Genomic DNA, 14859 nt, shown 5'->3' with positions numbered 1-14859 from the left:
TCATGTGTGGATGAATTACTTCATAACCGATAACTGATGAAGGAAGATTCTCCTAAAATTATTATTGCCGAGCGAGGCCCCTGCTTGGGTCGGGCAGTATAGCTGTTAGCTTGCATTTTGCAAATGATGTGATCGAACGCTACCATCAGCAGCTCTGAAGATGATTATCTGTAGAGTCTCATTTTCACACCAGATGACCGTTTGGGCTGTACCTTACTTAAGTTCACAGCCGTTACCTTTCCAATCCTAGTCCTTTCCCAACCCTCCGTCACCGAAAAGCTTCCATGTGTTACTGCAACGTTAAACCAGTAGTTACAAACCAATAGTAAATTATTATTATTATTATTATTATTATTATTATTATTATTATTATTATTATTAAATGCAACCTGAATGTGTGTCCAGTGGTACACAAAGGGTAGTACAAGTATGGACGTGCTACGAGAAACTGGGAATAGAGTTTGCAAAAGCGGCTAAGAAAATGCTCTCAAAATTAAGGATATTTCAAAAGGTAACAGACGAAAGAAAGGAATAGTTTAGCCATGGAAGCTTCAGAAGGTGTCTGTACCGCACCCACATTCAGAATATAACGCACTGCACTGGGCAATCTGAACAAGATCTAAACCATTTCGTTTTAATAATAATAATAATAATAATAATAATAATAATAATAATAATAATAATAATAATAATGTTATTGGCCTTACGTTCCACTATCTACTTTTACGGTATTCGGAGACGGCGAGGTACCGGAATTTAGTCCCGCAGGAGTTTTTTTACGCGCCAGTAAATCTACCGACACGAGCCTGACGTATATGAGCACTGTCAAATACCACCGGACTGAGCCAGGGTCGGGGTCAGAAGGCCAGCGCCTCAACCGTCTGAGCCACTCAGTCCAGCCACCCCGTTTTCAACTGTCCATATCATCAAAATGCATAATATCTCTTACACGCGCCAAACAACAGTTACCGACCTGTAGTATCTTTCTTCTTGGAATCATCAATATCAAAATACATTGAGTGGCCAAAAGTCACGGGAAGGGGTGTCCCATTAGGAAAAGTGCGGCGTATGACCACCTGAGCGTTGCGGCGTAGCTGAGCAGTCTGTCACGGACACCAGTGTCGTGACGATGGCAACACATCGCGAGTTAACCGACTTTGAACGTGGGATGACCATCGGAGCACGGCGCATGGGTCACAGCATTGCAGAGATCACGCGCGAATTCGGGTTTCCAAGGTCGACAGTGTTGAGCGTGGATCTTTAATATCGCAGATAGAATGTTACCACTCGCGTAAACCGCCCCACGGGAAGACCATAGGTATTTAAGGAATGGACATCACGTCGCCTCCGCAGAACCATACTGGACGCTCGACGGGCTACTGTAAGTCAGAACACCGCCCAGTTGAATTTTGGGAGTCTAGAACCCATTTCTACCAGGACTGTAAGACGGCACCTGCACCGCATGGGTTTCACCAGCCGACGACCAACTCATGTTCCTTTGCTGAAACCTTGACACAGAGCTCAACGACGTACATGGTCCGGCGAACGTCAGCAATAGACCATGGAACAGTGGCGGCATGTGGTATGGTCCGATGAATCCCGATCCCAGTTGTATCGAGCTGATGGATGCGTGAGAGTGTGGCGTATGCCCCATGAATCTATGGATCCTGCGTGTCAACAAGGTTGCGTCTAGGTGGGAGGTGGCTCAGTTCTGGTCTGGGCAGCTTTCTCATGGTCGCAATTAGGCCCCATTATCCGGCTGCAGTGAGTGCTGAGAGGTGCACGTTATGTAGACGTTGTTTCGGACCATCTGCATCCCTTTCTCGCTTCAGAGTACCCTGATGGAGATGCCATGTTTCAACAGGAACATGTGCCATGGCACGCAGGTGGTTGGAGGAGCACTCCAGTGAAGTTACGACCATGGACTGGCCCTCCAGATCCACCGATGTTTATCCAAACGAGTATTTGTGGGATGCTGCCGATGCTGGTGTACGCTCAATGAACCCCGCGCCAAATACACAGTAACAATTGTGGGTAGCAGTGCAAGATGCGTGGGTCCAGGTCCCTCCAGAATGATTCCAACACCTTGTAGAGTCGACGCCTCGCCGTATCGCTGCCGTTCTGAGGGCTCGCGGAAGAGTAACTCGTTATTAACATCACATTCAGTGTCTTCCTATGACTTTTGGCCACTCAGTGTATGCCACTTCATCAAATACTTCCTTGAACAATTTGAATCGAGTGGTACCTGGGATAATGAGGGACGCAATTACATCAAAGAGGTTCGCAGCGGATTGCTCGGATTTCTGGTGATATTTAACCAATCGCGTGTCTTATTCAGGGCATCAGCATAGATCTAATGCGTGGTAATCTCACATCCAATCTCGGGACATTACCACCTGGAAATTTTTTTTTACTAGTGGCTTTACGTCGCACCGACACAGATAGGTCTTATGGCGACGATGGGATAGGAAAGGTCTAGGAGTTGGAAGGAAGCGGCCGTGGCCTTAATTAAGGTACAGCCCCAGCATTTGGCTGGTGTGAAAATGGGCAACCACGGAAAACCTTCTTCAGGGCTGCCGACAGTGGGATTCGAACCCGCTATCTCCCGGATGCAAGCTCACAGCCGCGCGCCTCTAACCGCACGGCCAACTCGTCCGGTCCCACCACCACCTGGTAAAGAGCTGGATGAATTTTTTCTTCTTTAATGCATGACTTTGTATTTTATGATATTCAGGATATAATAGAATACTAGTTTAATAAATACTTGACCTTAAAATGTTTGTGGGGAATTTCAATTAAATGTTTAATATACAGGGTGACCCAAACGTTGGTCATTTTGTGTACTTAATTTTGGTGTCAATAAATCCCCATGTCATACCAATCATGTGTGTGTCAATTGTTACCGCTCTACCTCCAATGTACCGAGCCCGATAGCTGCAGTCGTTTAAGTGTGGCATGTATCCAGTATTCGGGAGATAGTGGGTTCGAACCCCACTGTCGGCAGCCCTGAAGATGATTTTCCATTGTTTCCCATTTTCACACCAGAAAAATTCTGGCCACGGCCACTTCCTTCCCACTCCTAGCCTTTTCCTATCCCATCGTCGCTGTAAGACCTATCTGTGTCGGTGCGACGTAAAACAACTAGCAAAAAACAGTACCTCGAATGTTGCGTGAAGTATTGCCTCGTTAAATGTTAATGAACTTTTGAAACACCCTGTATTTAATATTTAATGAAATATTACCTCTAATTGTAAAAGATCAGTTGATGTTCTGTTAAAGCTTTGATTCTTATCTAATGATGGATTTATCCTAAACAGTAAGGAATGAAAATCATACTAGGACACGTTACAGTACAGTATTAGCTACTTACACTGAACATCAAGAAGTAAAGTGGCATTAAGTGGATCCGGTAGAGTCACATGATGAACAAGGCACGTGATGGTAGAATTATGATGCGCTCGGAGGACTCTGGTTATCCTGGCTTCACTCCGGACGTACTGATGAGCAACCTTGGTGTTTGTAGTATTGAGCTGAGGTGTGGGGTTACTCATGTAGAGCCTCCAGAACAATTTAGGAGGAGGATGCCCTCCTTCTGCCACACACCACACACTGAGGGCAGCTCCTTCCGTCACCGGCAGAAACACATTACCAGGGTCCAGTCGTCGGCCATCTACTTCAAAATACGGAGCCTTCGGTGGTTCTGAAATAAAGAAAATTTAAATTGAAGACTACGCAGCAAAACAACCCTTTTGATGCAATCAGATTAGCGACTCACTTTCTTTCCGGGAAACCCTTCAAGAACTTTGAAGTGAATGAAAACTCTAGACCTGATTGGCAAGGAAAAGTGGGTTGAGGAGGCTGGATACTAGAAGGAAACGATCCCGAGTATGTGCCACGCGCAATGCCTGTAACAATACGCCAGCTTCGGAAGAGTTGAACACTCGACTAGGAAAGCCCTGTTAGTCTGCAGAAAACAAAGCGGGATGGAATGAAATGACTGCAGCAGTCTTGAAGCCTTTTCATAAACATTTAAAATGCTTCAGGGAAAGACTCCAATATTCTGTATTTTCACATAAATTTCTAGGTGATAGTGTTCTTTTAACAGATTTAAGATAGTAGCAAGTAATTTTACACTCAGTCTGTCATTAATGTATTAGAAATATTTTTGTTACGTCTGAATTTGTACGTGATTGCTTAATAATAATAATAATAATAATAATAATAATAATAATAATAATAATAATAATAATAATAATAATAATAATAATAATAATAATAATAATAATAATAATAATAATGTTCACATGATATACAAATAAATAAACATAATGCTACACTTTTTGAAGTGGAATAATTTATTATTAAATATTTTTCAAATTTTAAGTGCGAATTTGAGTGGCTGTGTGGTAACTGAATTACGACATATGTAAGGAAGAATTCTGTTATTTTCTTTACATTTCCTATAATTATTTTATGCAATTGCATTTAATTATTTTCACTGAAAATCCACAGCCTTTTTCCAGTCATACGACCGGGTCAGGAAATGGAATGAATGAAGCCCCCATCCAGCGGTGAGAATTGGAATTGTGCCGGCTGCCGAAGTCTGTCGCACTCCGCTGGGGCAATGATTAATAACTTACGGATGAAATGAAATGATATTGGGGTGTGTTCCAGAAATGAAAGATGACAGGGAAACCGGAGTACCCGGAGAAAAACCTGTCCCGCCTCCGGTTTGTCCAGCACAAATCTCACATGGAGTGACCGGAATTTGAACCACGGAACTCAGCGGCGTGAGGCAGGCGCGTATTAAGTTTCACTACTTGCATGAAATGTTTAATAGCAATGTATATTATGTTTTTAGTTTTAATGTATTTCGTTGTAGAATAATACTTTGTTGTTATTATTAAATTAATTTAATTTCTCTCCAGTTGGCAACGCGGTTCGAGGGCTGCAGTTGTTAGCTTGCATTCAAGATATAGTGGGTTTACACCCCAGTATTGGAAAGCCTGCAGAGGTTTAACGTTTTTCACCAGGAAAATTCTGTGGATGTACATTAATTGAGGAATTGGTCGCTTCCTTCCCAGTCCTAGCCCAGTCCTATCCATACATCGCCATAAGACCTCTCTGAACTCAAATAGCCAAAAATAAAATTATCACGCCGCTATCCCACTGCAGACTTTGCCATCGGGGTATCTCTCAATTGCAACGTACTATTATTTATTCGTGTATTTCGTATGGCAAAAGAATGCACTGTTACGGTAGTACAAATATGTGAAAATTAGTAACAAGTTTAAATATGTACAGTCTCACTAATAAAAAATCATTATCCAAATGTTTAACACTTATATACACTAATGTCCAAAAGTTAAGCATAATCACTAAACAAGGCCATACCGCCTGGTAGGAATGTCAGACGGATTGCTGAACAAACAGAAGCTGACTTACGCACCATATGTCACGCAACTTGTCCAAGAAAACAGTGTCGGAAAGGCTCTGATAGCTAAGGTACACCTTTGTCAACAACTAACAAAACTTGGCAATGTCTTCCAGAACAAAATAATATGCTGTTAATAAGAGTGAATGGTTACGCCTAACGGCCACACATGCCTCGCAGCGACGGGGAATGCTCTATCAGATGGCCCAAGAGCTCTTGTGGTAGTCGAACCCATTCCTTCGAAAAGGTAATGCGAAGGTTTTTGAGGGTCCTTGGTAGAGGCTGACGGGATGCAATTCCTCTCCCCAATGCATCCAGGCATTTTCTATAGGATTCAGATCCGCAGACCTCGCTGTCCAGTCCATGCGATGAATGTATTCCCCAGCCAGACATTCATCCACAAGAGAAGCGCGGTGCGGTCGGGCGTTATCGTCCATTAAGAGGAAGTCTGGACCAACCCCACCTCTGAAGAGTCGAACATGTGGTCTCAGTACCTGATTCCTGTATTTCCTGTATTTCCATGAAGATGTGCAGGTCCGTACGGCCATTCAATATGATGCCGCCCCACACCATAATGCCACCACCATCATACTGGTCCCGTTCCACGATGTTCCTGTGGTTGTATCGGCTACCCGGTTCTCTCCAGATTAATGTGCGACGGAAATCGTTCTGAAAACTGAAGCGGGATTCATCTGTGAAGAGGACATGCCTCCATTCATTCATGGTCCAGTTTCGATGTAGCCGGCTCCACAGTAAACAGGCCCGTCTCTGTGCTGGAGTGAGCGGGACGCACACCGCTGGACGTTGGGCAAACAGCCCTGCTGTTCTGAGCCTCCGGTACACAGTTTGCCGGGAAACGGCAACCCCTGAGACGGCTGCAAGCTCCGCCGACAATTGTCTTGCAGGTGCACTCCGATTTCGTCGGGCGGTTAAGGCGAGATATCGGTCCTGCTGTGAGGTGGTTACCCTTGCTCGACCTGGTATTGGCCTACGACTAAAAGCTCCTGTGTCTCGAAATCGTCCCCAAAGCCTGGAAATGACACTTTATGGCACATTCAAGGATACGGCGACTTCGGTCTGTGTCTGGCCTGCTTTCAAGCGACAAATATTGGCGTCGTTGTGCCACTGGTTGTGTTTACCTTGCGGTTACGCCGCTAGTCAAAGCAGGGAACACTTCTTTCCTACACAGAGCGAACACGTAAGGTTGGTAGGTGCATATGTCGTGCGATTTGCGGTCTATTTCCTGTTGCCCTGCTTACTTGTAACTTATGCTTAACTTTTGGACTCTAGTGTAGTTACACAATGAATAAACCTCGTATACGCGTTGCGTAATTTTCTTACTAATAAACATGGTCTACGCATTGTATTACTATACTGCATTTATACACTCGTTCCAAGCCGTAGGAATCTCTTTCTGCAGTTCACTGGCGTATTTCTTCACGTTCATCGCCTTTGTGATCGCTTTTGTTGATTATCTAGGAGCAAAATCTTTCAAGAAGCCGCGTGGTAGCACGAATGTAATGGAATGCCCTAATAAACAAGAACAGAACAGAAATATACATATTTCAGCGGTAACTTATTCTCCCTGGTAATAATTATGTCACTGTTAATAATTACTAACCTCATTCCGCGCTCATACCCGTACTGCCAGAACATGAAGTTCACACGATATAGAGCCACCTCTTGGATCTGTTATTAAAGTCATTTCTGTCTGTGGTTATGACAATTCGAGCATACTCTTTCGTAAATATACATTTAATTTTAAAACGTTCATCATCTAGGAGAAATGGGTCACTCAGTCTCTTAAAGTGTTTTACTTTACGAACATGTCCAACCTCCATAACCTCCAAATGTTCTATGCCTTCTGAGTTACAAATGTCGTGGAGATCATCAACATTATTTTCCATTCCTTCAATGTGTACTAAATGGATAAATCGGATATTTTAACACGATTATATTACTGCAGACAGTAAATACCAGTAAAACAAACTGATGGCTCGTTGTTTCTTGTCCGTTATCCGCCGCCGTACAAGTGTCCTGGTCTGTACAAGCAAATTAAGTGAATAACTAAAACGTATGTACTACCGAGCTCGAGAGCTGCAGTCGCTTAAGTGCGGCCAGTGTCCAGTATTCAGGAGATAGTAGGTTGGAACCCCACTGTCGGCAGCCCTAAAAATGGTTTTCCGTGGTTTCCCATTTTCACACCAGACAAATGCTGGGGCTGTACCTTAATAAAGCCACGGCCGCTTCCTTCCCACTCTTGCCCCTTCCCTGTCCCATCGTCGCCATAAGACCTATCTGTGTCGGTGCGACGTAAATCAACTAGCAAATAAAAAAACGTATGTATTATACAGAAGGCTTATACACGGTTTATTAGTAACTAATTGCATATAAACGGTGTATAAACCTTGTATAAAAGTTATACACCGCTTATTAGTAAGACTGTTACAAATTTGAACTGATCAGTGACTAACTGCAGTACAATTAAAGCTGAATATCCACTTTTCCTAACCAATTCTTGCTTCATCCGTGGCTTCGTGAATATCCTTCATTGTGCCATAATAATAAGGACCTTTGTCTGAAGAACATAAACAGGAACTTGTCGCTGGGCTCAGAAGATACTGGCAGGAAGGCAAAGCCGGAACAAGAACAAGACCTAGACACTAAAATAAAGTTGGTTGTTACAACGCAGTCCATAGAGGCTCAACTGGATGTATAATAATTAATAATAATAATAATAATAATAATAATAATAATAATAATAATAATAGGTGTTGTTTTAAAAAAAGGGATTTACCCGTTATTTTTCCTCCCTGAAGGATACTGCCGATATCATTTTGGTTCAATGAATAGAGTTTATTTTGAAATAGCGCCCTCAAATTGTAACATGCTAACTAAATCAGATACCAAAGAGTCCATTTTATAGGAGTGAAGTATGAGAATCATGAAGGATTTAATCCTAGCCCATAACACAAAAATATTTAATTTCTGATTATACTTCCTCTAGAATTAAGCAGGTTTACAGACACAGTAAATAGTTTGAAAGCAAGGTTTACGCTATCCTTTTCTAACTACCATGCACATGGCGATGTTAAAATGCGAATCTAAGTAGGCAGAGTAAGAACTTTGTTCTTCCTTTCTAGATCAAATTGTTCTATATAATACAGAAGAAAGATTAAGAATCACAACTTGAACAAAAGTTTTTAATAAAAATGCAAATTTCTTCAACGTTTTTAGGCAGAAGGAATTCAATCTTCCCAAGTCTAAAGATAGTTTCGCGGCTTCTTTTTACAACTCGGAGTTTTAAAGCAGATAGAGCACATTCTAACACCATCGACTTTCTGCCCTCATTGTTAACGTTTTTCTATCTGCATCAATTTATTACGCATGCTATAATTAATATCAAGAAGTTTAGAGAGGAATCTGCTATGATACTTTCCAGAATCTTTATCCCCCTTTTCTCTGTAGTTCTCTCGCTGTAGAGGATGGTGAGCTCAACCAACTTGGCATCTCAATAACCTTAAGTTGTGATCTGCAAGTCAGATGGCGGGAATACAAATTGCTTTCTGATGAGGAAGGCTCAAAGGACAAGGGACAATGCGTTGATCCCTAACTCATCCCTTACAAAGAACAATATTCAAAAGAATATTCTGAACACAGACGATACATTTATCACGAAACGTGACAGATATTAGTATGCAGCTGCGGAACTCCTCCTCCTTCCCTCCACTCATCAATCTCTCTCTCTCTCTCTGCAGAAGGAGCGGCAGTTGGATGATATCGTCACTGGATTTTCATTACTTCACCTAGAGTTCGATTCCCGGAAAATGCGTATGGGATTCTTTGAAGTAAAATGCAATATCTTTGTGATTAAAACTTGTCGCAGATATGAGGACATTAGAGCTAGAAGTCACAAGATTCAATCAATAAATCAATCAACCAATCAATCAATCATCATTGAAATGCATTTAGAACTGTCACCCATGTGACATTGCTCACCTCCTCTTTTCTTAAACTTGGACATTTATCACTCATTTTCCTTGAGAAAGTATTCCATTCCCTAATTTCTCCTTCTATAAATGAATATTTGCCCAAATTTTTCCTCTTTAATTCCAACTTTATCTTCATATTATGATATGTCCTACCTTTAAAAGCTCCACTCAACCTTATTCGATTACTAACGTTGTTGTGGTGCCACTTCATCTGTTTGAAGTCAGCGCGCTACACAGAGTGTCTTCGGTAACACGACGTATTTCCCAGCCAGCACGCTGACGAAACTGTGACGTCAGCCCTCCTGCGATATATGCAGGGTGTTAGAGGTAAACGTGCAGATATTTTTTGTAGCAATAGAGAACGATGTGACGAACCACTATATATCAAACTTTTAGTAACCATCGGAAGTTATTTTCGAGAGCAAAGGGACACGATGTTTTAGAATAGGTAGTATGCCTTGTTCTTGCGAATGAATAGCTTTCCTTTGATAGTAGGCAAGTTCCGCGCCATCCGTGCCAAACTGGTTTCTGTTTATGTTTAAGAGCAAAAGGACTACTGTAACAGCTGAACGCTACCTATGCAATGTCACGACATGTTACGTAATATACTTGCCAAACTGGTTTTATGTTTACGAGCAACTGAGCTACAATAACAGCTGAAGGCTGCTACCAGTGAATACCATGTTGCGTTACATTCTCGTCAGACTGGTTTTGTTGTTGTTGTTGTTAGAATTTAGTTTACGTCTTAGAAACTTCAGACAACCCTAGGTTTCGGACCCTGGAGATGTATAGAATTGTCAGCGTTAATACTGGTTCATTTGCTGTTACGTCCTTTACGAGATTGGGATATCTGTGTTCGTCAGCCCCGTGGTCTAGTGAGTATGGAAATGACCGGAAAACCTGTGTCGGTGCGGGACCTGTACGAGCGTGTGATATAATTATTGGTTGGGATATGCGTGACGGGACGTGAAATACGGTACGATCCCCATTGTGCATTGCGTAAAGATAGAAGAAAGAAGGCAGTTCCTTACGCCAACGAAAGCATGCGTGGGATATGATGTCGAAATGAGTAGCATCGGAATTGAATTATCGAAGCACATCGAACGTTTTTTCAAACGAATAATGGACATGTTATACAACTAAATAAAATTAAACGTACCTACATTTCGTGCTTCCTGCCGGGCTGAGTGGCAGTTGACTCCAACTTCGCAGGTTCGAACCTGGCCCAGTCCGGTGGTATTTGAAGGTGCTCAAATACGTCAACCTCGTGTCGATAGACTTACTGGTACATAAAAAGAACTCCTGCGGGACTAAATTCTGGCACCTCAGTGTATCCGAAAACCATAAAAGTAGTTAGTGGGACGTAAAGCAATTATTATTATTATTATTATTATTATTATTATTATTATTATTATTATTATTATTATTATCAGATCATTAAGAGCTGAAAGGCGTGGAAGAAAATAGTAAAATATGCGTGATTTAGGAGGAAACAAGATGAAATATGCGTCACGTGAGGCAATATCGTTCTCAGTAGTTAACTACAGATTACCAGTCATAAGACGAGAACCAGGTACACCTCTTGGGGATGAGTCAGCTGCAACCTGTATTGTGGTTTGTGTACAAACATCAAACATACACATCAACAAATCTGATAAACTTAAACAAGGTTACACGTGGGAAACATGTAGCTATTAACCTGAGTACAAGATGACTTATCAAATTATACACAATTGTCCAGCTCCATGGCTAAATGGTTAGCGTGCTGGCCTTTGGCCACAGGTGTCCCGGGTTCGATTCCCGGCAGGGTCGGGAATTTTAACCTTAATTGGTTAATTTCGCTGGCACGGGGGCTGGGTGTATGTGTCTTCATCCTCATTTCATCCTCATCACGACGCGCAGGTCGCCTACGGGAGTCAAGTCAAAAGACCTGCATCTGGCGAGCCGAACTTGTCCTCGGACACTCCCGGCACTAAAAGCCATACGCCATTTCATTTGATACACAATTCACAGATGTCGAACGTATCTAAGAGGATTCCGCCACAACTACATCCTACATTTTACTATAACGGTGCTAATAAAAGATCGCAGCAGATTACGCTACTGCGTGTTAAGATGATAATTTCGTGTAGCTATTTCTAGCCGAGTGCAGCCTTTTTAAGGCAGACCCTCCGATGAGGGTGGGCGGCATCTGCCATGTGTAGGTAACTACGTGTTATTGTGGTGGAGGATAGTGTTATGTGTGGTGTGTGAGTTGCAGGGATGTTGGGGACAGCACAAACACGCTGCCCCCGGGCCATTGGAATTAACCAATGAAGGTTAAAATCACCGACCCGGCCGGGAATCGAACCCGTGTTAAGAAGATGACGGAGGAATACATCTGTTAAGACATATGGCTTCAGTAGAAGAAGAAGAAGGTAACGAGAGCCACATAGCCAAGCAGAACATAGCCGAACAAGGCTCACATTAGTGACACAGACATGAGTGGCGTGGTCGTAGGAACTACAGTCGTAATAGTAACACTGTTGTAGAAAAGAATGAACTAACATAGAGTAGGGGCTCCGTAATTCCAGGTGGACGGTAACAAGACTATCTCGAATAGAAAAGCACGGATTTACGAACGTATACGAAAATGCCTGTCTACACGAAAAATTTACCTATGTTAAACATTACAACACAACAGTTTAGAAAACAAAAACATACAGATTGGCTTACACTAAAAGAAATTTTATATAGTCTTTTGTAAATAAAGAAAAGCGCTCTAGGCAACTTTCTTCAGTTAAATGTTATCTTATAGCTCCTATTTCAGTACCGATGAATATACAACAAGCATTTTATTGAACTTTTTAAATGTGATGATGATGATGATGATGATGATGATGATGATTGCTGTTTTTAGATCATCGGCCCTTAAAAACGCAAAGTGTCTTCTGTTTTAACTCATAGTGATTAAAAAATAAAAACTGCTCGAACACACGTAATGAATCTAAACCACGTGAAGGGTAGGAATGAGGAACTGCCGAAATGCGTTCAAGATCAATGTTTAGCATTTTAACAAGCACGTCTTCCGTCTGTTGTGTTCAGCTTTCGCCACGTACAAGGCGCTCGCGCACTGAAACTCTCGATTTATAATTTTTGTTACCGATACACCAATTTCCCTGCTCGGATTTATGAGAATATCGAACTATCGCGTCTCAAAATACTATATCGATTCTGTACTGTACTCCCAAGTAAATGCGCTGCAGAAATGGCGTAACATCTGCCATACCGAAGTGAAACTTGTAGCGATTGTTCACAGTGACCACCCTGGGCTTCTCTGCAGGCTTCACTTCTCCGAATCCAGTTGCGACGCATTCGAGCCAAGACACCAGTGTTGTTCAGAATATCCTCTGCTGCTTAAAAAATACGTTCACGGAGTCATCCGAAGTGGTTACTTGAGTTCGATATACTTTGTTTTCCCTGTCCCCCCAGACATAAAAATCCATTTGAATAAGGTTTGGAGATCTGTCTGGCCAATTGATAGTTCCACATCGTCCTGTCCACCGTTGAGGAAATGTCTGCACCATCGTGTAAAATCCACGTGGTTCAGCGTAGTCGAAGCGACACGTCCTCTGAAAGCTCCAGTAACGCACTGTATCTACAGGAGCAAGATAACATTACTAAAAAGATGATTATTCCATGTAACCAACCTCCAGCTACATCCATCCAGATATTAATTTAGAACCGGTGCTGGAAATTGCCTTGTCCTACTGAATGGGGTGTTCCACAGCTCTTGAGTGGGATATAGCGGGTTCGAAACCCTCTGTTGGCAGCCCTAAAGATGGTTTTCCGTGGTTTGCCATGTTCACACCAGTCAAATGCTGGGGCTGTAACTTCATGAAGGCCACGGTCGCATCCTTCTCGATACTAGCCCTTTCCTGTCCCATCGTCGCCATAAGGAAAGCTACATCGATTAAATGTACGCAAGTAAGGTGATTGGTAGCGGTCTGAGTATCTGAGATGGTTGAGGCCCTGACCATCCGACCTCAAACTTGGCAGGTTCAATCTTGGCTCAGTCTCATGGTATTTGATGGGGCACAAATACGTCAGACTCGAGTCGTAGAAGTACTGGCACGTAAATGAACTCCTCCAGTATTAAGTTTCGGGACATCATCGTCTCAGAAAACGGTAAAAATAGTTAGTGGGACGTAAAGCAAAATAACGCTAATTAAAAGACGATTGGTCAAAGTAACCGACCTCCCACCGCATCCATCCAGATATTAATTGAGAGCCGGTGCTAGAAGTTGCCTAGGTATACTGAAAGGGGATGTTCCACAGCCTATGAGTGAGTTATGTAAATATTAAACACTCCTTGTGTAAAGATTGCCTCATGTGTCACTAATGCACTTGACAGAAATTCTGGATTGCGTGCTTGATCAATTAACCAACGGCAGAAATCCACTATTAAATCACCACTGAGCTTGATAGCAGCAGTCTCTGAAGTTCGGCCAATATCCAGTATTCGGGATATAGTGGCTTCGAACCCCTCTGTCGGCAGCCCTAAAGATGGTTTTCCGTGGTTTTTATGTTCACACCAGGAAAATGCTGGGGCTGTACCTTAATTAAGACCACGGTTGCTTCCTTCCCGATCCTAGCCCTTAGATATATCTGTCGCCGCAAGACCTATCTGTGATTTAAAGAGAAATATAACCTTTGTTAAAGTTTCAAATTAGTTTTTGATATTGTAGTTAGACCCATTCTATCCAGCACCTTATTTCAACTCTGCGATCCACCAAAACAAGGTAACAATTATTATTATTATTATTATTATTATTATTATTATTATTATTATTATTATTATTATTATTATTATTATTATTTCCTCAAGTGAGACTGGCGTAAAGAACGGCATCTGGCCGTAATAACATGCCATATCCCGTCATCTTACCACATCGCCGACCACGTAGCTGGAAACAATCCTCATTAATTCCGAAGCCTCTTTAAAATTCCCTTTCAATGTATGTGGGATTTTTGGAACGAAATATCATGATCCTGTGGTTCAATCTCCACATAAAATTCGATCTGCTGTGGCGATGGTCAAGGAATGAACAGTGAAGTAAATTTACAAGCTATTTGTTAAAATAAAATAGCCAATTTCCCAATATCCTCCTTAAATCTGATATTTTATAAGGGAAAGATATTTTGTGTTATCCACCAGGACATGAAATGGAAGTACTTAAGTAGAACTCGGATATTCTGTTTTCAAATGTTGACGTCTGAACAAGCACGCCATCATGTCATCAATAAAAGGCAGATAACGTTTAAGATAGCTCTAATAATAAATGTTAGACGTGTTCTGCGATAACCACAACAACAACAGTACATCAATCATTCTCTCTCTCTCTCTCTCTCTCTCTCTCTCTCTCTCTCTCTCGCTCTCTCTCTCTTACCTTC

The 14859-nt window shown here is 42.1% G+C and overlaps 1 protein-coding gene across 2 annotated transcripts in view; it reads right to left on the bottom strand.

The window, feature by feature from the left end:
- The window catches only part of LOC136874352 (CD166 antigen homolog), a 330865-nt gene that overhangs the window by 123472 nt on the left and 192534 nt on the right, over positions 1 to 14859 (bottom strand). For both annotated transcript variants that reach the window (XM_068227725.1, XM_068227724.1), the window contains exon 4: positions 3371 to 3700. In XM_068227725.1, coding sequence (XP_068083826.1) covers positions 3371 to 3700 — 330 coding nt within the window. The remainder of the gene's footprint in view (positions 1 to 3370; positions 3701 to 14859) is intronic.

Source organism: Anabrus simplex, chromosome 5, assembly GCF_040414725.1.
Source record: "Anabrus simplex isolate iqAnaSimp1 chromosome 5, ASM4041472v1, whole genome shotgun sequence".
In the NCBI taxonomy this organism is placed as follows: Eukaryota; Metazoa; Arthropoda; class Insecta; order Orthoptera; family Tettigoniidae; genus Anabrus; species Anabrus simplex.
The sequence above is the reverse complement of the archived record's forward strand: the minus strand, read 5'-3'. Positions and strand labels throughout refer to the sequence as shown.